This window comes from Nipponia nippon, unplaced genomic scaffold, assembly GCF_047370975.1.
Source record: "Nipponia nippon isolate SJK-2023a ecotype South Korea unplaced genomic scaffold, ASM4737097v1 scaffold_1, whole genome shotgun sequence".
Classification (NCBI taxonomy): domain Eukaryota; kingdom Metazoa; phylum Chordata; class Aves; order Pelecaniformes; family Threskiornithidae; genus Nipponia; species Nipponia nippon.
The window spans coordinates 83,800,669-83,825,275 of NW_028262290.1; the positions used below are offsets into that span (position 1 = coordinate 83,800,669).

Genomic DNA, 24,607 nt, shown 5'->3' on the forward strand with positions numbered 1-24,607 from the left:
CTCTTTAAGCATACCATAGATGAATGATTGTTTCTAGCATGTTAGAAAGATACAACATAAGAGAAATTTTAGAAAATCGCTCAGATCACTGAGGCTTGCCCTTTTACCGCTCTATTTCCTCAGGACATTATTGATGGTAGCTGCTTTTGTCCTTGTGCAGCAGCCTTGCTAGGCAGGTGATTCTAAATACTTCTGGAGAATCAAAAAAGCACCATATTTCTCTTATGTTTAGGACTAACAGCTGTTGTCTCTTGGCCTGACACATTCAAGTCACACACCTTCACCAGGTCATACAAGCATATAATAGCATTTTTCCCCTTTACATGAGCTCCTGGCTGTCACAGTCGGAAGGAAACTCATGTTCTGAAAACTGACAGAAATGGAAGCTTGCTAGCTCATATTTACCTGCCCCAGGTTCAGTTTCTGATGTGACACTTTAACCATTTCTAAAGAAAGAACAATTAAGGTCAGGGTGCTTGGAGATTTACTTGTGATGATTCTCTGTAAAGGCAGAAAACCAGTATACTGAACACCAACCGTACTCACAAAGGAAATGTCACTCACTGGTCATTCACTTTGGAACTGTGGTGGTGCATCCCCTCCCTTCCTGCACTGTTTTACAATCTCAGTAACTCCCATCAAGACTTGGACTTTGTGTAATGAGTTTGGTAGTTAAGCGTCCCCGAACTGTATCAGAAACTCTTGCATGGCTAAGGTGGGAGTAGCACTGGCCGTACCAGGAATAATCAATCACCCCTTGACAGCCTTGAAACGTATTTTATCTGGGTCGTAACTTGGGTGGATTAGTATGGGTGGATCTGTACCAGCGTCACTGGAATTTTCGAGAACTCCAGTAATTACCGACCCAATTGTGACGACAGGAGGGAAATTTACTGATGCCTAAAGTCAATCCCCTCACGACCCTATAAACAGCAGTACCAAGTGAGAGTATGGTTATATACATATATATTTATGGTTATAAATATATATATATAGTATATACATATATACTACCTTTGAGCTCTCCTGGATCGCAGTGGGCTGTGCCAGTATCTCCCTCTGAGTGGGATGCCTCTCAGAGCTGTGAACTTTTAAGTTTACATACAGATGCCTGACAACAGGACCTGGACTGACCTCTGGCGCCTTCCACTCCATAAGACTCAACCTTCGCCTGCTGAGACAATCATTTGATGTGAGTATTTCACTGAACTTGAGGGGAATTTTTACTTTGCATACAGAGGCCTGACAACAGGACCTGGGCTGATCTCCGGTGCCTTTCACTCTTTGAGATCCAACCTTCTCCCACTGAGATAATCATTGGATTTAAGTATTTCACTGAACTCAAGGGGAATTTTTACTAGGTACTTTTATATATGCATATTGTGAGTATTTCACTAAAGTCATGACAAATTACTAGGCCGTGTGTGTGTGTGTATTGACAAAAATATTGTAGTAAACCCTCTTTAATCACCTTGTAGATGCTAAATTAACCAATGATTAGTTGTTATTGCTAAATTCCCGTGATTTTCTCTCTTAACTGTGAACAAACCTTAAACTGCTGCTAGACATATATAATCCTTAGACCTAAACCTTTGACCAAGTCTGAGACTAGGATTGGATCCAGCTGCACCTAGGCTCCTCTCTGAGAAGGAATTTAGAAAGCAAGGGGGTCCATTCTGAACCTCGTGACTCAATGGGAGGGCCCCCTTTTCCTCCTTGTGTTTTCTTCTAACTCAATCTTCTCTTTCTTTCTCTTTATATATATATTCCATTCATTTAATAAGTAATAGAGTGAACCTTGCCATCGAACTTTGTTAAATCACACTTTTAGAAATCTCTATTAAAATCACTATTTGCAAATATCTTTGACGGTGATTCTTTAAGCAACCTAACCACTCACCTGTGACAGGAACCTGAGCACACACTTTATAAACACAATTAATTGAATAAATTCTCCACCTTTAAGAATATGAGAGAAGCAAAATACTCGTTAGCACCAGAATTATGCCATGTGTCTATTACGTGAATAGGTACTACAACCAATTTTAATAGCTTTTTTCTTTAACAAAGAATACAGCCTCTAAAATGTATACACCCCATTAAATGCATTGCCAGATTTTTTACAGCAACCTTAAACACAGTCCTAACAACATTTTTAACAAGAGAAAATCTTGCTACCTTTCTTTCCTTACACAAATAACTAAAACCTGATTTCTGTAGATACAGTTATAATTTTAAAAGACTACATTGAAATACTGTTTACAGCTGATTAGCGCTAACAGCTAGAATTTCTAGGTTACAAATAATTATTTCTATGTCTTTTTTATATCAAAGTTCCCCTGTTATTTAAGATTTCCTAATAATACACCAAAAAGTTCTGGATTAATCTTTATGTCTCAAGTTAGCTGACATTAGTGTGTTGGGCAAGAATCAGTTTTGCAGAAAACTCTCAGTATTAACCAGAGGTGTTTTAGGAGCACAGCAAAAGGAATTCTCTTTGAACAGCCCTTAAATTTTCTCATGAGAGTCCACCCTTTAAATCTCATTATATTGACCTAATTTCACAACAGTACTAAAAAGAAGCTACATTTAATTTTTAAGTAATACCTGTTTTGGATATAAAATATATTAATATAGGATGCTGTATTTCCTTATCAACTATAAATATCTAATTTCCTGGCATTTCCCGTGGCATGTGCATATATGCTACTCATTTTGTTTTTTAATGAGATATTAATAATTGCCTTTCAGTAGATTGATCATGCACACCATGCTCATCCTGTCTACTATTTACACAAAGAGCTGTTTCTAAACCCAACTTTGTCTATCTGCTAGGAAGGAAGAATGATCCTCCCTAAATCTTACAGATGGAAAAAATAATCAAATAATAGATTATAATCCGTATTTCTTTAGACATCCTGGAACACATATATGATAGAAATTGTTGTTAATTTGTAACTATAATTCTAGAAAAAGCATATCCTAAATTCCGAACCACCTGTGGAAACAAACAGTGAATATGGTAGTACAAAAAACTTATCTGTGGAACACAGGAATGAGAAAAATTAGAATAAAGTAAAATTTCCAGGATGGTAATTTCACTTTTGAAGAAAGGGAATAAAGTTATATGCAGTATATGCACTCTTCTGAAGAACAAAATATTAGGGTTCTGCGCAAATCTGGCTTTAAATCAACTTTCTACATGTCCTTCTAGCCTGATTTAAGGTCTTACTAAAAGACCTAAGCATCTCTTCAGCAATAACTGATACTTGGGACTATTGAATTGCAATACATTTTACCTTTAGTGTATTATAGCAAGTAGCTATTGGGAATAGTCACAAAGGTAGTAAGTGTTGTAGTGTGAAATATGAAAAAGGCATTCCTCTAATCATAATGACAAAAAAATCTTATTAAATAAGCAACATTTAAATGTAGAAAAATTTCTGCAATGAAATGCTTCCTAATACTCCCTGGACACTGGATCATTGCTGGGCTCATCATCATCACATAAACAACACAATGAACAGGAAACTGAATTACTAGATATGAATAAAATCTAATTTACAAAGGTGCAGTTGATCAGATGTCAGCAATCTTAAGCCAAACTAGTTATCAAGTCCTTTTCTTGTTTTGTTTTAAATCTGAGTTTCCTGAGGATGCACAACTTCTGTAATCATTTCAATTCAATAGTCTCTAGCAACTTTTAACCCCTGTCGAATTTCAGGCAAATCTAACAGAAGGGCACAGGCCTCTCAACAATTACTGGTTGAATAGAGGAAAAAGACTCGCTAAAAGAAAATCAGAGAAAATTCCGCTTTACTCATCTCATTTGGCAACAGCCAAATGGTCAATCAGCAGGCAGCTAGCTCTGGACTAGTCACCACAGGAGGACAGGACAGCGCTACAGTACACAGCAGTTGGGAATGAGAAGATGCTGTACGTACGGGGATCATAGGAACTGGATGTACTATGTGGAACTGGGGATACAGAAAGGACCATATTGGAGTATAAATTCCAAAAGAAAATGAAGGGCAGATACCTTTGCACTTTATTAGCTAATGAGTTATATTAACAAGGCCAGACAGTAGACACCTTACTAGCACAGAACAGAGTTAATGTCTGCTTCTGGGATGTGAGCTTCCTTTTTCAGAACTACCTGGAGTATCTTCATACAACATACCTATTTAAACATGGCTGTGTACTTTTCATACAATGACATTGTAAAAAGTGAGGCCAAACTAATTATGCATATACATAATGTCACATTATATCTATATACTGCCATGAAACAACCAAGCCTCAACAATCAAGCTTCATAAAAAATGTTTTAAGCCATGACTTGTCTTTAGATTCTGCTTTATCCTAAAGAACTGAGCCAGATGTATCAAACAACAAAATCAGCAAATGGGGTATTAGGAAAATAATTTCCTTGTAAAATTAGACTCTACACACAATAACTAAAGATCACCTACACACTGCCCAGAGTGCAATCATTAGCACTTGATGTACAAAACATGTCAGTGGAAGGATCTGCCTAGTGTGATGATCTTGAGGCAATCAGAATCTATTCATCCTAAACAAAGGAAAACATGCAGAATCTATTCAGCCTAAACAAGACCAGAGAGAATTAATGAAATAAAACTATACAGAAAATTCTGATGCAACTCAAGGCTGATAACAGTGTCATCAGTAGATGGAAAATTTTCTATCAGATTACTGAAATACATTTATGACCATGAAATTAGGGCCCTCAGCCATGAACCAAGTGGATCCATCAGTGGTAAAACTAACAAGAACTGAGAGATGCTGATTATTGAAAAGCAAAAATCTTCCCATGCAGAACACTGTCTGTCAGCTTACATTAAATAGCTGGTTCATTTATAACTGGCCTCTCTAAAGAAAGGAAATTTGTGGTGATGAAGAAAAAGAAATCAGTATTGTATAAGATGCATTGAAGTAACTGATAAGCAAAATGTATTTGAGGTTTCAGGTTATTCTGCTGAATTCACAACCACTTGCCTACTCCTGAGACATACTACTGTGTTTTGCAAGCAGAATTTTTCAGCTATGTTTCCTATTCCAGAGATTATTATCACCACGTATTTCAGAACTGCAACCAACAGACTGATAAAATTATGCAGTAATGTTTCGTATTCTTCCTCCTAGACTTTTGTTATTTTGGACAACTGTAGCTCTGCTGTTAGTAATTTATTTGAAAGAAAGTCATCTATATTTAGAGTGAGTACAGAGAAAAACACAGTAAATTCATTTAAGCAGATATATTTACAACATCTATTTCTAAGTTTTAAATAGATTTTTAAAGTGTTTCTTTAAGGGGGACAAATCCTGCATACCTTATTCCATATGTATCTCTAATGAACATTGATCTACCAAAGCCAGATAGGTACGATCTTTTAAATAGATAAATAAAGCATATTTCTAAATAAAACAAATAATGAAAGCATCAATCAGATGTGCTTCCCAGCATGTTCTCAAGTAAAGTACTCATGCAGTTAGAGTCAAATTCAAAACTCACAAGTATGGTAATGGAGAAAAGGAAACTAACCAAAAGAAAGTCTGCGGTTTAGCTGAGGCTCAGCCTGTCCCAAGGGTTATACACTTGATATATACAGTTTTGGTTAGCACTTCCCTTGAATTCAATTCTGAATGTGACAAGCCTCAGTAAGTCTCATTTAGCATTCCGTCTAATAAGGAAATTGAAGAGAAATTTAACTGAAAATCATGGCATACAAAGAAAAGAGAAGAAAAATAAACAATGAAGTTATTTCTATTAGTGCAATACTCATGTATTATTGTAATAGTTCATGATGCTAAGATGGCCTGATTTTAGATCTTCTATACTTTTGTTCTGTATTACTGACATATAGCTACTGTTCTTTTGCAAAGCGTTTAAATTATACTTGTTGAAAAGGAGTAAAAAAGCAATGTTACAGTCATAACTGTGGTATAGGAATCCTGTTATAGGAAAGATAAAGGAAATGTTTGTACTCTACAAGACTTTTCCTAGGATTAATATTTTCTGTTAAAAATTATAAATGTTAAAATACATTTTTTTATTTTGCTTTGTTAAATAATGAATTTTCATTAAATGTAAAATAATTTTTGTAGTTTTCAATGTTATTTTTTTGCAATTACTAGAATCCCTTAAAATGTATAGAATATAACCTGAACATTTTATATTTCTTCTATTTCTGAAAAAATATTAATACAGATAAAGAAATATATGTGCCAACGTACAGTTCTGCCTGCCAGTCAGTTTAATGTTCAAAATAAAAGAGGTCAATTCTTGAAACCTCATATGTAGGGATCCATTTGGCTCTGAGTTTTCAGGAAACTTAGGACATTTTTGGTACTTCAACTATCTTAGATGTTATATTTGTTCAAAGATATGCCTTACCTTTTGCCTTTCCAATAGTTAAGAAGTATTAAGTGATGGATGCAATGACAATTCTGTGGAACATAAAACCAAATATATTTTATTTAAGGCTGTGTTTCAAAGGCTTTATGTTTTTATGTATTTGTGAGGCACAGAAAAAATATTCGTTTCTACAACACTTTTAATGAGCCTTCTTAATGCTTGACCAGATTTTACATAATGTGTATTGCCAGAGAGCTTTGTTTTTCCCTGGAGCTTTGTGATCTCTATTATTGTTTATAAATCTTCTCATTCAAACAGTTTAATGCATTTCCCAGTACCTACAGCTACCAGTCCATTATGTTCTACAAGGACTCACACAATGTCTGAGTCCAGATTACAATATTCTTATTGGCCTTGAGCCAATCCGCAAAGGAAAGCAGGTTTAGTTATGCAGTTACATTCCAGAAGACTTTTAAATAAATTGTCAACTGAATTCAGAATTCCTACAAGACTCCAGCTGCTGTGTCAGATCAATGTGTGCCTAATGAGCTGGATAGAAATGAACTTCGTATTAGTGGTCATAGTAAGATATTCTAAGGGTATTGTAGAATATACTTTTCATATATGCATGTGAGAATATTCAGTTTGACATCACCATCAACAATTCCTTTAACTAGGATAAAGGCAGACTCCACCGTAGCTCAACAACAGTGAGAAACAGCTTAGGTTTTGACAAGCTGTAATGTAAAAAGTGATCTTAAAAGTTCACATGGGTATAGAGAAAGAAACAGAAGAAAAAAAATGATAGATGTGTACGGAAGCAGCCAAAAGCATGCTGGATTTAATCTTTTAATGTGTTACCTTTTGTTGTCGTCTACCATGGGAACAACGTAATTCACTTGTGGGATCAAAATCACACAGTTATTGAAATATACATTCAAAAACGACTGGAGAATAACCCACATATGCCAAGAGTATTCCTTTGTCACCCATCTCACTCTTACTCAGTGTTTAATTGAAGAAAACTTCACTGTTTTCAATATTTTACCTATGCCATCTCTGTGCTTCATCTGAAAACACTGGAAAACTGAAAAATATTGGTGAATCCAAACACTTCCCAAGGTGCCTTCTCCCCATGAATCTGAATACTAATTGGATTTCACTAATAGCTTCTTATTTCACTGAAAATCAACATGATTTTCAAATCAGTTATATGCTGAAATTGTACGTACTCTGAGGAAACCTGGGTGGGTTGTCGTTGACATCAGTGAGTGTGATATTTACAGTTGTTGACCCTGACAGCCCTCCGACCTGCCCAGCCATATCTTTGGCTTGAATGACAACGGAATAATGCTCTCTAGCTTCCCTGTCCATGTTGTGCAAGGCAGTCCTGATGACTCCTGTGATGGAAAGAAAACAAACAAACAAAAGAAAGATCAGGGTTAGCTTGTTTGAGCAAGCGGAAAGGCTGGGCATAACCTTTCTTTTCAGGAAAGGTGGAGCATGGCAGATTTTCTGGAAATGCAAAGCTTTTCTGCAATCAAAGTAAGTTGGCTTTAGTTGTTTGTGTCATATATATAAATACAAATATGAATATGAATATATAAAACAATCAACTTGCTTGAGGATATGAAGAAATTAAGATTATATATATGAAAACCACTATTATATTAATAAATAATCCATTCAACTCATATAACATTCCTAGCCAAAAGGTACGTTGCCAGAACTGCAGCGGTTTCTCATATATTGTAATTGTTTAAATAGCTACTTAACAGAAATATTAATGAATGGGAACTCTTAATCACAGAACAAGATACAAATTCTTTTTTTAAAAAAAGTTAATCTCTGAATTAAAATATGACATACCTTTTAAAACTACCCAAAAGCTAAACTTTCTTATTTGACAAATCTCAAAAAACTATACTTTCTTATTTGATACATGTCAATCATCTACACTTATGTTCATAAGTGTGACTTACCTAATACTTGCCTGTAAAGTGAAAGATAAGATTATTGTTTTTACTACAGTAGAGAGAAAACCAAAATTGAGTGATACTAAAATTCTATTTATTTTTATCCATCACTATCAGAAATTTTTTTAACATTTAGTCAATTACACATGTAGAAGCAAAGATTACAACAAAGGAGGACCAATCAGCTCTGTGGGCTCAGTTTCAGTTATGGGACATTTTTCACTTACGATGATGCCTGTAAATTAGGCCCTGCTAATTTCTTTGATCACAGGCTGACAGAAACCTCATGGAGTTCAATAAAGGGAAATGTCAAGGCCTGTGCCAGGGAACCAGTACATGCTGTGGACAGACTAACTGGGAAGTAGCTTTTCAGAAAAGGGGGTCCTCAAGTTGGGCATAAGCCAGCAACGTGCCCTTGCAGAAAACAAGGCCAACAACATCCCAGGGTCCATTATGAAAAGTGTTGCCAGCAGGTCAAGGGAGGGGATCCTTCTCCTCTGCTCACCACTGGTGAGGCCACACCTGGAATGCTGGGTCCAGTTCTGGGCTCACCAGTACATAAAAGACATTGATAGACTGGAGTGAGTTACACAGAAATAAGTAAAGAAATATATGAAATGCTAAATTTATTAACATTAAATTTTAAACCCCATAAATTTTTAGCCTAACTTGGACTCTTAAACTGACTGGCTGTTATAACTAGTAAGAAAATATACCATAGCATGATCAGATGTTGCTTCTGGGTAAATTTTAAACATATAATAGCCATTAACACAAAGCAACTTAAGAAGAAGAGCCTTGCTCTTCTAGACAACCTGCTGTACAGCATGATTCTCAAGGTTTTTGATTCCCACAGTCTCAGATGATGCAAAAAGTGATTTCCAGAACACTGCTTTTCTTGTACTTTAAAATTACTTTATTTGTATTTCTTCAGTAAAACCATTTAGCTATTATTACATAAGAAATGGAAATTTTCCTGTAGCTTATACAATTGTTTCCATTCTATTCTGAAAACAAATCACACATAAATAAGTAGAACTATTTTAAAGTATCCATGAAGATTCAGAATGATTTTAACACAGTTTTGCACTGTAAGTTCCTTTTCATCAGAAGCATACATTCTGGACAGGCTGGCTAAAAATAGTATACTAGTCTGTTTTAGTTCATCAGTGTTTGTTTTTTTTTTAAATGATACAGTTAGAAACAGATTTTTTTCCACAAATTTCACCATGATATACTGAAATTAACCACAATTTATACATACTATAACAGAAAGGCATGGAGACATTTGGATAAAAGGAACTGATATAACTTAAATATGCAGTTTCATCAAAATCAATATGGTTCACAAAATCTGATACTACTGTTCTGAAAATTCATTTTACTGAATGAATGAAAAATAGGAAGACAGAAAAGTATTAGAATTAAAAATGTCCTGCTTTGACATTTTTCAAATAAATTGCTTCAGTTTTTCACATTGAAACCAAATTTATTGGAATATTTAATGTTTATATATATGCATGGAGGGAATATGGGATTTTTTAAAAAAAACCCTTCCATTTCAATTTGAAACAGACCAAATTTTATGTAGTGGAACATCTGTCTTCTGTACAATCCTCGTAAATACACTAGTCACTTACATATTTAAACTAATTTAAACAAACAGAAATTAATCTGAATTACAATTACTTTCCTCTTCCTTTTTGCCTCAAGGGGTGTGGTACTGAATCAATGCTTGCAGACAGCTAATAAGGATTTGTGGATGACTAATCATTTGATCTCTCCCACTTGCATCAGATTCCTCTTTTCTGAAAACCAAGTAAATGAAAATGGGCAAGTTGTTAATTCTAAAAACTCGTATCCAAAGTTTAGAATAAGAAAACTGGTTTTAAGCTTGGGATATGCTGAAGGACAGGAGATAAGGGAAGATTTAATTCTCTCTCCTTTCTTGGTTGCGTATACATATATATATCCTAAAATTATATCATCGGTATGAGGTATGTAACTACTGTGAGGACCCTAATGCTCTATCCTTGTCACTAGCAGCTCCACCAACTGTTCTGGCAGTACAGCACTAAAATCATACATAATTTCAAATTTCTTTAATGAGCCCAAAAGGTGTAAGAAGAACTTTCTTGGTTGCCTTTTCCAATAAGATAATATGAAATGTTCCAGCAGTTCCTTTTAAAGTAGGAATTTCCCCCGAGTATCTTCAGTACAGTTGGCAGGGGCTCCTATACATCCCACAAGAAGACAGGAAGTTCATATTAAGGAAGACATCTCCCTGTCTAAAATGATGAGGAAAGAAACTGAAAAAGAAAACTGTCATAGGCTTTTTAAATTTAAACACAGCCCTAATTTTGCCTCATATTTGTTAGGCAGCACTGCGACCCTGTTAACAGAGTACTTTTCAGCTATGCTTCCAATATTTATTCATCTATACTAAGAAAGGAAAGCAAGAAAAAAAATGCAAGGTGTAGACATCATTACAGGGACACCCCACTCTGTTTCTGGTATTAAACAAAGAATTTTTACAGAAGTTTGACTGCTATGTCAAAAATCATGTACACCATGTAGAGGTTTAGATCTACTGGAATGGAGTTGAGAAGGACTCACAGCTCTGGACCTCTGGCCTCCTGAGTTTAGTTGTACCTATTCCTATCTTAAAATTATGTGAGATGCATTTTCCCACATGGAAGGCTCTCCCAGAAGACACTTTTTCTTCTAACTATTTGTCTAAATTTATGCACCTCTAAATCACACCAATTTTTGCTTTTTTGTCTGATAATCTCTACAGTCTTGGAAAGCACATTTTCCAATTTCAATTTATCTTCCTTGACCATGGATGACCAGAAACCTACTGACATTCCAGATGAGATTTTATCACCATGTTTTCTAATTACAACTTTTTTTTTTTTTTTCCCCAGGTTACATCACACTGGTGATTCATCTATGATTGACTAATATACCCAGGACATACTCCAATGAAACTTCCAAATTAATGAGACCAGAGTTACTGTAGAATCATAGAATATCTCAAGTTGGAAGGGTCCCATAAGGATCATCGAGTCCAACTCCCTGCTCCTCACAGGACTAACTAAACCAAAATAATATGACTGAGAGCATCATCCAGATGGTCTTATAATTAATTCTGCAACATGGCCTTTACTATATAATACTATTACATTTCATTATCTTCTTCTTGCTCTTGCCCTCAAAGACATAAACTTCTTCCTCTGAACTGACAATTCTTCACAGCTTTTTGCAATCAGGAAATTTCTTCAGGATGGTCCTGTATTTATCCTCAAAACATCAGACAAAACTGACTGAGAAGAACATTGAGATGAAAGTCTGATATGTCTACTACTGTGGATAGCTCCTTTTCTTTCCTTTTACCCAATGCCTCTGAATTTGAGAAAGCCCTGAAAATAAGTTTATTTTTGGCAAGTTTTACTTCCTTCTGCATTCAGGCTTTCTGAATTCATTCCTCATACTGAACTGCAGTCAATTCTTCCCCCCTCCCGCCCCCCCCCCCCAAGTTTTAAGATACTTCTATGCTCTGCGGCATCTGACAATGTGTTATGTTGTCTTTTTTAGCATTCTGTGAAGAACCATTTTACTTGCATGTAAAAAGAGCTACAACAGAAGGCTCAACTGTAATTAAAAAGTCTTGATTTTTAGTCTCAGTTAAAGTGCAGACCATTATTAAGAAAATGTCTGCCACAGCCAAATGCCTAACTATGTATTTACCAAAGTAACTATGTACTTACGTGATAGTCTGGTACGCTCGAAGTAATTTATCTTATTACTTATACAAAATAAGAACTTATTTTAGATTCAGTAACCACTGCAGAATTTTAGTCAGCTTTATCTTACAGCCTACTCCTGCATGATGTGTGAATGGAACCTTCCCAGAATAAACCATGGTTCACTGTAACATTTTGAGCTCAAAGGTTTTTTATCTAGTGGGGGCGGGAGGGGGGGAACAACAAACCAACCAATTCCACTTTAATGACAAACTAGTTTGTCATGGGCAAGTTAATTTTTTTTTGACTGGAAAATTTCCGTTCTGTTGTTGGATCATGAGCCTGGTCACTAGAGATTTTATGAAGGGCCAGCAGGTCATACTACATTCCCCATATTCTCGTTTCTTATATATCTGTCTTGTCATGATCACAACCACTAAATGGTTCAAATATAATTTTAAATATCTACTTAATAACTAATTAAATGTGTGATTTTACTAATTACTGAAGGAAGTGAACTGTTGCAGACGGTAATTTCATTAATATTATTTTAACTTTGTGACTAAAAGCTCTATTTTTATTACTGCTTTGCTTTAGGATATGTAGTTAGCTTATTTTATTGTAACTTAATATTCTGAATATACTGTATATACTAAAATACATTTCAAAATCTAATACTATTCTACCTTGAAAGAATTAGACACATCCCTTTTAAGAGAAAGAAATCTGGTTTCTGTGGGTTTTGCATTTAAAGACAAATACTGATTGAGTACAAGTCAGTAGATGCATTTCTTTTTTCTTAAAACTGCAATATAAACTTCAAATTTAGAACTCCCAATAGACTTTGACTTGAATTTGTGATTTAGTTCAAACTATAACTGTAAACAAAATGTGCAATACAGAGATTATGGTCACACTCCACATTCTGAATTCTTCCATAACATAGATATTTTTCATCTAGGCCTTTGAGTCAGATCTGTTTTATAAAACTAACATTATACATTTTCTCCTTTTACAGGGACATCACTAGACACTTCATGGCTAAAAGTCAAAGCACTACAGAAGTGACAATTAGTGGTCTATTTTATTCTATGGTCATGATTATAGTACTGAAAGACACTATGCCCTTTCTTCAAGAAAATTATCATTGAAATAAAATACATGAATCCAACATTGAAAGACAACTGCTGTAATAAAATAGAAATTGCTGAAAAATAAGTATCATTTTAAAAGAAAATAGTAAGCATTTTTATGTAAGTACGTTATAATAGTGTTTGGTATTATTTGGTATTAAAAGAAGGGGGGGATTAACCAGACTGATTATATTACAATGGATACCCCCAGGAAAAAAAACAAATCTATTCAATTTACTATTAGTAAATAAAGCCTTCTCAAAAATCTCCATGACTAACAGCCCAAATTTACAAAATGAAAAAGTCTTGTGCCAAAGCCTCCTGAATTAAGGTATCTGAACAAAGCTTCACTGACTGAGTGGAAAATACACCAATTTATGTGGCACTTGCATGGATGCCAAATGTAATCATAGCACCTTCCACTGTTTTCATAATGCAAAGCATATTCAATTTAATGAAATTAAGAATTTGCTGCCATGCTGCCTCCCAGAAAGCAGACAAGAAACTCTAATCTGCCATACGCAATTGCTGCAAATCAAAGGAATATCTGTTATAGAAATACCATTGCAAGTGGCCACCCTATTTGAGCAGGAAGCTGTCATTTTTTCTCTTGCCAATAGTTAAAGCATACGCATACGGATGCCAGGTTTGCCAGCTCTGTTTCAGTTATTATGGTTCACAGTTCTTTAAAGTAGGTTTCTCTCGGCCTCATGTAGGCTGGTTTAATCAGCAGGACATTATTATCAGGGATGTTTTTCCACTTAAGTGTTGTAGTCGTCCCACTGTCTTCAGATTGCTGCTACTTCCAGATCACTATGCTATAGTGTCGTGGTTTAGCCCCAGCCAGCAACTAAGCACCACACAGTCACTCACTCGCTCCATCCCACCAGCAGGATGGGGGGGAAGGGAACTGGAAGGGTAAAAGTGAGAAAACTTGTGGGCTAACAACAGTTTAATAATTGGGATATTATAACAACACCAACACCACTACTACTACTACTAATGTAATAATATTAACTCTACCCCAGCCAAAACCAGCACATAGGGAAGAGATATTTTCTGGATTTAGTGGTAGCGGATTGTTCGTTTATTCCACTGTGATTGTTGTCATTCCTGTAAACATCAACTTTTCACTTTCGCCTAAACATCTGTATCAAACTTTTCAGGTAATTTAACATTTAAACAAAAGTGACTTTTTGGGTGCAGACCTCATTATCTAATCACATTATCTAATCTATCTTTTTAAGCAACAATCCTCAACTTGGAAAGAAATCTAAGTACAGCTAAGATTTTTAGTATAGTTTATGCAACCTGATGCATCCACAGTCAAAATACATTCCTTCAAAAAACTAAGATATTCAAGCTTAATGGTGAATTCTTTATCTAATGGATTCACTGTTAAAAGCCCGACGGGACCACCAGACCTCCTATAGAACTCAGGCCATGAACTGAACTAGGATTGTACCGAACGTAGCAGTTTGCTTTTGGCCAAAGCACATCCTCCTGAAAGCGTGTAATTTTGAACTGAAGTGACCAAGAGGTAGAAAATATCACCTATTTTCTTGACTAAATATTCCAGTTGTTAATCATGAAGTCAAAGGTCTGCCCTTTATTTGGTAGTGTGCACCTTCAATTTCAAACCACTGACTCGTTACCCTCTTTCAGATCGTTAGTTCCCAGTATTTCTCCTTGAATGAAGCTAACCTTTCTGATAAACTAAATAGTAAAAAACTTTTCTCTGTAAAGACTTTTCTCTCACGCATAGTGTTGTTTGCTCTTTTCAGGTTTCCAAAATTTTGTAAAAATACAGACAAATGAAATTAATATTGATATTTCAAAAATGCTACCCATCCCCCAGTACCAACCTCTGATGTAAATTTAATTTTCCTAATCTTTCTATGACATATATATAATCTATTTAAAGGTTGTATTGGGCTTTTTTTTGGCTTATTACTGCTTTGGGAACTCATTTTGAGCTGCTTTACTCTTAGTTTACATAGTTATGGTTCTCCTGGATACAGTCCCACCCTCCTCAGTTCTAACTGTAGGACTTTGCATTTATTGCAGGTGGCGCAGGTTATCAAACAATATGGGTTATTTTGACAAAATGCGCTGTTCTCATGTTTATTCATCATTCTGCCATTTTTGTGTCATCCAAAAATTTTATCAGCAGTAGTCCTATGTTTACTTTTACTCCACACAGAAAGAATCTGAATAGAATTGGTCTTACACTGATCCCTGTAGAGCCCTGGTAGAATCTCTTCCTTTCATGATGATTCTGCCTTGATGACAACTCTTTGCTACCTCCCAGGTAGCCAGTTCAGAGCCACTTAATACGTGCTTTGTTGCTACTGCTTATTGTTATCTATTTAACTAGAACGGTATGTGGCATGGCAGTTATCTTTTTCAATATAACTTGTCATTTCATAAAACAAAGAAAGCAGGTTCCTTTACCATTACCTACTTTCCAGAAAAACACATGGAAAGGCATTATTGCTATTTCTATTTTTTACTGGCTAAATTCTTTCTCAGCTCCTCTACTTTTCTTTTGTCTTTTTGCCTAAATTTGCCAGCTTCGTGTTACAGATTTCCTTTTGCTTGGCCTTTCAGAAAACTGACACAAATCTACATTCTTCAAATTTCCTTATCTACTTCTTTATTCAGGGAGAATCTATCACCCTTCCTAGTTTTGAGACTGGACAAAAATTATAGTTGTCCATTAATCTAATCTTGTTTCTAGAAGAGCCAACATTTCAGGGTGAAAAATAGGAAAATTCTGCCATTATTTTTTGATGTGCAGATTCTGAAAAGAGTTCACAAGGGAGCTAATTCCTCCATTTTCAGAAACCATTTATCAATACGTTATGTCCTGAAAACATGCAAGTTGTTTCTCTTGAAGTATAAATTGCACATAAGTTCCTATGAATTTTCAGACAGCAAAATAGAGTTAAATATTCTTTCAAGCAAATCCCCTATCTGAGTCGTTTTGACCTCTCCTAAAATTGCTTCTCCATTATTGAAGATTTTATTTTTTTCCCCATAAAATTGTTGGAGGAGGAGGAGAAAGCCTTAAAGACAGACTTTGACTTTAATAAATATATTCTTGTGTCTAGTATCAATATGCCACTACATACTAGTTATCTGCATAAGTGTGCATGATGAAATAATTCAATTTATAACAGAAGACACTACAGTGGCTTTGCACTGACTCGTGATTCCCTTGGAACTGAATCTGAATTAGTTGCATTTCTGTAGTTCTGAAGAAACATAGGGTTAGGAGCAAACAGGGCTAAATTGTCAGATTCTCCAATTTGAACAATACAGTGGTCGAACTCTGATGTATTCCTGTTAATGCAGTAGGCATGCGCCTTGGGTAAAGCAGCATGAGGCAAGCCAACAGAAGTATAACGATACTGTTGTGTTGAAAATTTGTTTTTCTTTTTTGACAATTCAATTAAAAATGTATTTAAAAACCAAAGAAGAATCTGTACCCTAATTGGGGGTGGGGTGGAAATAATTGTTTGCTCAAAGCTGGTAACAAGTGACTGCTGGTTGTATAATGAAATACTTAAAGTATTATGTTCAAGATAGCTACGAAACATACCAAGATACAGATATACATGACTAACATGTCTTAATGCTGCTTAGATATTGAGGACTTCTCCGTAACAGATTACTTGTCAGGTAGGCAGGCAGAGGAACCAAGCAAATGATGGGAGTGTGAAGAAAAGGCAAGGGCAAAGAATGCTGGAAGGGAGGTAATTACTCATTAAGTGTGATTTCTTCACAAATGAAACTTCTTATAGGTGTTTTTAATCCTTGGTGAGAACGAACAACCTTATGACACGAGGTGAACAAAACAATTAAGTAAAAAGGGGATGCATTCAGTAACCCCTGAACATAGCAGATGGGAATTAAGTACAGGAATCTTCTCAATGGAAATCCTATTTGACAAGAAACAGCTTAGAACTGTCTGAAAACTGACTACTTATATTCACTTGGAAGCTTGGAAATATCCCTCTCTTAAAATAGAAATAGTATTGACTGCCAGTATCAAACGTTGCTTCTTGTGATGTCACTTACCTTCTGGCCTACATAAAAATGTATTTAATCTATAGTTTGAATGAAAATGACAAAATAATAGACAGCTGAAGGTAAAAGCTGCTAATATTTCACTCATAATCCAAAGCTCATTATTACTTCCTTCATAATGGAAAGAAAAATAAAGATGGAGCCACAGACTTGACTTCATATTTCTCATCTACTATTATTAAATTAGACTTTTATGCAAATTAAACTTCTTGTCTTTAATAAGTACATGATAATGTATCTAAATAATTGGAGATAATTAACATAGTTGCCCATTATGTTGAATACTATTGTGGTTTCTTTTCAAAGTAGATCACCCTGATAAGAGAAAAGACAGACAATGACTATAGGCATGACAAAAAAAACTTTCAAATAGGGTCAAAATGGTGTCCAGGTAATTAAAAAACTGAATGCAACATACAGTCTTGAAAAGATTCCACATTTGTACAAAATTTCATGTTCTGACTAATTTAATTACAACTGACGGACAAGGTTGAGATATATAATTCAGATTATCTGTTAGTAAGAAAGCTTGCTTAGCCAACAGACCAAGCAGTTACATGGTTGATGCGTTCTTTTCTCCCTGTGATTCTTACTCATCACATATCCATGAGCATTCCACTTAACTGCAATGCTTCACTGACCCATGCATAACATGTTAAGAACCTTATAGCAGTATAGCATAATTTATAATTGTTACAAGTCATTTAGAGCACAACCTTTCTCAGCATTTAAGTATGCTTATTTGTAAAGTGCAAATGAAATACGAGACTGGTGTCAACATGGAAATGTGAAACACTTTTTCCATGTATCCTAGGCACTTGAATTACAATGAAACCATTTCTGCTTAACGTGTTATGATAACGGCCATGCAAGCTAATGTCTGTTCAAAGCAAAATCATCAAATTCAGCAACCAGCAAAATATCATCAGCAAAAATTCTTCATTTTGAAAAGTGCTTTAGTGCTAGATTTAGTACATCAGAGTGTAAATATATATATGTATCTATGTTACAACAACTGCCTTACAAATATGATTAATTGGTTTCCTTACAGGTCCTTGACAGAAAAAAATTAGAAACAAAATATTATTGTAATGTTTCCTGGAAAAAAATATTTTAACCAACAAAAATGTATACATTCATTGAAACCTCAGTACTTGGAACAAAATCCCAATGTATTTGCACAATGAAACATATTAGTTCAAACTCCACGTAGGAGAAAAAAATGTCTAAGAACTGCACTCTGGATAAACAGAATGTTGACTAAGGAACCACAGTAGATCACAAAGATCTTTTTGAATGCTGAAAATGTGTCTGTGATAGCATTAAGTGTACCACAGTTTTCATAACTTTCTGACGCGCATGAAAAAGATGATGATGTTATATAGATAAAATTTAAAGCAGTCCTATAATAAAACTACTGATATGTGCGGGCACAAACAGTATTTCTTAGACCCAACACCCACAAAATCTTTGTCTATTAGGTGACATAATAGGTAGCTATTGACTTCTGTTGAGATTCAATCAGGATTTATTGACCTGAGAGTCAGATATTGATCTAGTCAAAGAAAAGATAAATCTCTACCTAGAGGTACAATAAATCTTACAGCTGGCTGAAAACAGACGTCTGTGTTGTTCCCTTGTTACAGGTGCACTGCTATCAAGAAAATGCCTGCTGAACTACTGTAGTGGTGTAGCTTGTTGAAAAGAGGCACCCTCATACTACAATAAATTAAAAAGCATCACAATAAAGTCACAAAAAACTTAAGTATGACCACTCCCTAACAGGACACCATTTTATAAAGTTGTTTCTCTTTTTGATTTGACTGAACACATTACCTTGCAAGGTGGTCAGCCTCTGCTGTACATTTTAGCATTGAACACCTCTTGATTTGAAACTGAAGCTTGTCCGCATTTGAAATTATTCTCAATTTAGACAAAGCACAAATTTGAAAATACAAGCACTGACTCTTAACAGCTCTTACTGGACCAAGACTTACTTAGGAATAACTCCACATACGTTTTGTCATCAGCCCTGGGAAAGCCAGGACTTTGTCACAGATCCTACTCACAGTGAGGAAAGTTATACAACTTTATGAACCAAGTCACAGGTACCATAATTTTATACACCATATATTACAAACTTCTATGTTGGGTTCTGTGAAAAAGGAAAAAAAAAAAAATCAAAAGATCCTCTTTCCTTTTCCTCTTCCTACCTACCATTCTCATCTACAATCACTAAAAAATGCAAGAATAGCCTTTGTTTTGTACCTTCAGGTTTCAATTATTTCTCTGAGAAGATAAGGAAACCTATCAACTTACAACTTGATTTCCTTGAATCAGGAACCAGCTTAACAAACTACAATAATCTACATGACCCCTTTGGATGAACGCAATATTTATATAGTTGCGTAACAAATGTACGAATGTGCCTTTTCAAGTTCAGTTTAAAACACACCAGTTTGATGAAAGATTAAGTGAGTCTGTGTAACTGGGATCTTTCAAGTGTCTCAAACCTTTATACAATTTGGTTATGCATTGGCAACAAAACATACTGTGATATTTCAAACTTGCACTGAACCAAAATTAGCTGTTCAAATCTTCTAGAAAATTTACACAAGGAATTTTTTATTGACTGGAATGACATGCCAAAATATTTTAGGATACTGTTGAAAGTCAGTATTGAAAAACAGCATAACCAAAGATGAAGAGTTGAAATACAGATTTTTTTACAGATATAAATATTTTTGAAATTGTAACAAATGAAATACAAATGCTTGCAAAATTCCTCCTACCTTTTTAAAATAAGGTTTTCCTAAAAATTGTATTTTCAAAGAGTTTACTTGTATGGATAATGAATTTGTGATCTACACAGTGCAAGAAAACAGACCGACAACAGCAGTGTCAGAGAGCTTTTCACCTTCTCTAGGGTTCTATCTAGTGCAAATACTTGCCTCATGAGAACCTGGAATGAATCAAAAAAGTGGACTTCAATACCCTCTGTCTGTCCTTTCTAAAGGACACAAAATTTTCTAAAATTATTTCTAATTTCTCCATGTCATATTAAAAACCCACAGTAGTTTAACATAGACAAAAGATAATAGGGCTACCTAGATTTACAGTTTGGTACAAAGAGTCAATGATTGTTTACCAAATGTATGTTCTAACTAATGATGTAAAGGTTCATTCAAATTTACTCAAATGAAGCTTTGAAATGATCACTCGTAAATAAACTTTTAATAATGACAATCAAGGCTGCCTTCCTTAACATGGCTGACCTTAAATTAGACTATTGCTGTACCTTGCAAATATGAATGACAAATTAAAAAAAAAATGCTTCATTCTTCTGCTAACATTTAGGAGGAGCAAGAATGCTTTTAAAAGTTCATAAGGAAGTAAGCAGTCTATTTAAAATCCAATCCTTCACCTTCTTTAAGTACCTGTCCCAAGGCTAAATTATTATTCTTGACCTAATTGTTCTTGAACACTATGTCACAGGCTATATAAAAGTATCTCCTGTTTCTAATTATTACGACAAAATAAAACAGTGATTCAGAGAAGTATACCAGTTTTCACTCTGAATTTCTTTCATAATTTTTCTTAAACCAAATGAAACACAGAAACTTATTTTCCCAGTGTTTTCTTTGTATATGTCCATAGAAGAAGTTTTTTCCTCTAAATTTAATCTACAATAGCAAGCATTTCTCTTTATGTGTAGCTCAGTTTTCTGAATCTCCAGAATAGCCTGAGGTAATGTGGATCAGTATACCTAAACCAATTTACATGTAGCTACATATGCAGTATCTGATATGTAAATAAAATAGAGCATTTCTTCTCATGTACCAGGCAAGAACGTATAAAAATCCATGGTATCAGGAGGTCAGCCATAGGGCCTCCTAATCAGACTGAACAGGAGCTTTCCTTGTGCAGAAAATGCAGCAATTATGGCTTGCCATGTTTCGAACTGTCAAGTGTTTTTCTTTTTCACTCTTCTTAAGATCTTCTTAAAGTACATACATGATGAAGGTGAGCAGGACCTCACGTTGTTGATCTTGATCTGGTATAAATCCACATACTTCAAATCAAGATAATGAAGCTATGCTGATTTACATTGGTAAAGGATCTTATTTTTTATTTTTAGACAAAAAGCTTCTTACCTGATTAGGGCTAAATTGTCAATCTAGTAATCTAGTTGACGAGTTTTCACTCTGCAGGTGTTAATGGCAAGGGGAGTGCATATAACGGAAGACTGTCTTATATGAGCAAGGTTGCTGTTACAGTTCCTGAAAATCTAGCCAATAATTACACTTTATTTATACCATAATGTTTCTAAAATCACACCGGAAGTGTAAAATATGTATTTGTGAATCTGTGTTTTAAGGTCAGGAATAGGAAACACAGACTGCATCTCTATTTGGGCCATTTGGTTCCTCTTAGGAACAGGCAATTCAAGTCAAATCTCTCTACCCCTGCTTCCAATCCTACATTTTCTTTCATGTTTAAATTTTAGACTGTCCAGAGCCTTTCACCATGTTCTCTTACTGGCAAAAGCCCAGCATACAACTGAAATCCGTTATCTGCTACAGGCACAAAGTGGTGTTCCAATATACAGCAAGCAATAATTACAGAAAGAGGCTTTATAAGCAGTGTCTTTCTGCTAATGAAACTCTCGTGGAGAAATTTAGAACTGCATCTTCTGAGACAAGCTGTAAGTAAACCGAGAGTGGCAATGTAACTGAAAGAAAATTTTGACTCCCTAAAGCTCAGCTATTGTAAATTAACCCAAACATTGAAAATTAAATAGGTCTAAGTCAGGAAATACCTACAAAGAACAATGTATTTCCTGGAGCTAGTACAGCTATTTGCAAAACTTAGTTGTTTTAACTCTCAGGAAAGTGAAAATCAAAAAGAAGCATGCGTATTTTAAGGTATTTCATATTTGAATAAATGATATGGCTATTTTCTACTGTATTAGAGTAGCTCTGCTAGTTATGTTAGAAAACATAACTTCCAATATATAATTGACCAGAAAGCGGCAATGGCGCACAGTTGTTGCTTTAGCGCCAGTAGAGGTTGCCCATTTATGTCAACAATACCTTTCTAATTTGGATTAGAACTTCTTGTACACTTGTAAAACTCACTTCTAGTGAGGAACATTTTCCTGTATATAGGACAATTGCCAGCTTGACCTCTGAGGATATACTATCTTAATAAATTCTTTTTAATACTATCAAAAACTTAGTAAAAAGTTGTATTCTGATTGTTAGAAGTCTGAACAATAAACCTTAAAAACATATTTTGACATGCATAAAACTTTCACATGGTGATCCATTACAGTAATACAATATCACTTAGGTTTTTTTTTATGAACTGTGTTGCAGAAGCCGTTTACAGATAGACTGGAGAACAGACTTTTATTACTCTTTTTAAAAGATGTCATTTATCAAATGGACAATGACACATATATCCTCAGAATCTTAAGATAATTTAATGGTTTACACATATATAGTTTGCAAAGGACACGGCTATATCGCTGTGTTTTGAACAATTTTTTTTTTTTTTGAGAGCAAGATATTAAAAGTTTCTAAAAGCTGTCTCAAAGCATTAAATCTTATATTTTTGGTCTCATTCTGAAAAAAAAAGCCCTAGCAAAATAGTTTTTTTTTACACAATAGCAAGACAATATAGATAAAAGGTGTAATTTTCAAACATAAATGGCTGAAAACAGTCAGTTAAAAACATGGCCTGCAATTAAATGTGTCCACTTATCCCTGAGAAATCATACCTAACACTGGACAATAATATTTCAAAATATTGACTTTACCATTAGTTTCTTGTATCTAAAAAACTGATTTTCAGAAGAATACAAGGGATGTGTTTAAAGATTCAGTCTCGCCGTGTAAAACAGGGGGAAGTGATTGGCCTTGTTAAACCCTACAGTAGAAAATAGGAGAAACAGGAGTTCCATCATTTATTATGTCGTATCTTGGATAATGTTGCCACTTATTAACTATTGATAATTTATGACTGCATAAATAATATTGACCAAATGGTTAGCAAAACATTTAGGGCCACAGTCCAAACAGACCAGTGGTGGCCTATCATTTGGCAGTCAGTCCAACTTCCCCATCAGTGCCAGGTGAGAATCATAACCTGGACTTCCTTGTCCTGGAGACTGAATGGATGCCCATGACAGACGTAGTGCTTCACAGAGCACTAGATGAACTATTTGCTGCATGTGCTTCTGGCCCAGAGCTCCTTCCCATTTTTACGTGCAGTACAGTCATGATGAACAACAAATACTTAGCAATGATTAGAAAGCAGCCCTGGCCAGCTGACTCCAGAGCAGCCCCTTTGACCAGCAGCTATTCTCCCTTTGCATTTTGAAGCTCTAGAAAGGTGCTGCTGAGTATGACTGCTGCAGTTCATACATAGAATACCATTACATCTTGATTTCAGGCAAAGTGCTACACTTTAGAGTCCAGAGATACACAATGTCTTCCCTTGAAAAATCTGTGGTTGTAGCTCCATGCATTTTACAAGTTCTCACTATTTATTTGAGCTTTACCTATCTAACACAGGAGGAACCTTTTTAAAATCATCCCAATTCCACATAAGTGTTCCTAAGAGACATTTTTAAAAGCTACTTCTAGTAAAGAACTGAAGACATGTCTGTGTATGACAGTCATTTATAAACACCATAAATTCTCATAAATCTGTCAAAATGGAATTTTTCATTTTCTGTTGTAAGACTATTGTTATTGTAAAGAGATATAAAAAGACTGACTCCCAGAACCTGGGACTTATGAATTAAATCCATATTCTATAATGGCACAAAAAGCGTCTCGGTAATTATAGATCTGTTTATTGAGTTTACCAAGTGCAATATTCAAAGGGACATACTGAGCAAACAGTAAGAAAATATATGAAGCACTTAACCTTCTTTCAAACTCCAAAAAGTTTAAATTTTTCTCAACCTGCATATAATATCTTAAAGGCTGAATTCCAGACCTTTATTTTAGTCCTTCCATGAACAGTCAGCCACAGACTAGAGTCCTGTTTATCCACATGTTGTACTATGAAGGACTCAAATCTGAAGTAGAAGAACATTTCCTAATTACTCATGGATGCATGGCTATCCATTTCCAAAAAAGTCAAAGTTACACACAAAATCTATTCTATCAGTACTCCTCTGTAACCACCAGCCAAAACTTCCAGTTTTGCTTTCAGAAATGTTTCAGCATCTGTCGTGGTTTAACCCCAGCCAGCAACTAAGCACCACGC

The 24,607-nt window shown here is 35.0% G+C and overlaps 1 protein-coding gene across 10 annotated transcripts in view; it reads right to left on the bottom strand.

Annotated features, from left to right (window-relative positions):
* The window catches only part of CDH18 (cadherin 18), a 565,378-nt gene that overhangs the window by 71,991 nt on the left and 468,780 nt on the right, over nucleotides 1-24,607 (bottom strand). For all 10 annotated transcript variants that reach the window (XM_087761202.1, XM_087761183.1, XM_009469019.2 and 7 more), the window contains one exon: nucleotides 7,612-7,779. In XM_087761202.1, the coding sequence (XP_087617328.1) occupies nucleotides 7,612-7,779 (168 nt within the window). The remainder of the gene's footprint in view (nucleotides 1-7,611; nucleotides 7,780-24,607) is intronic.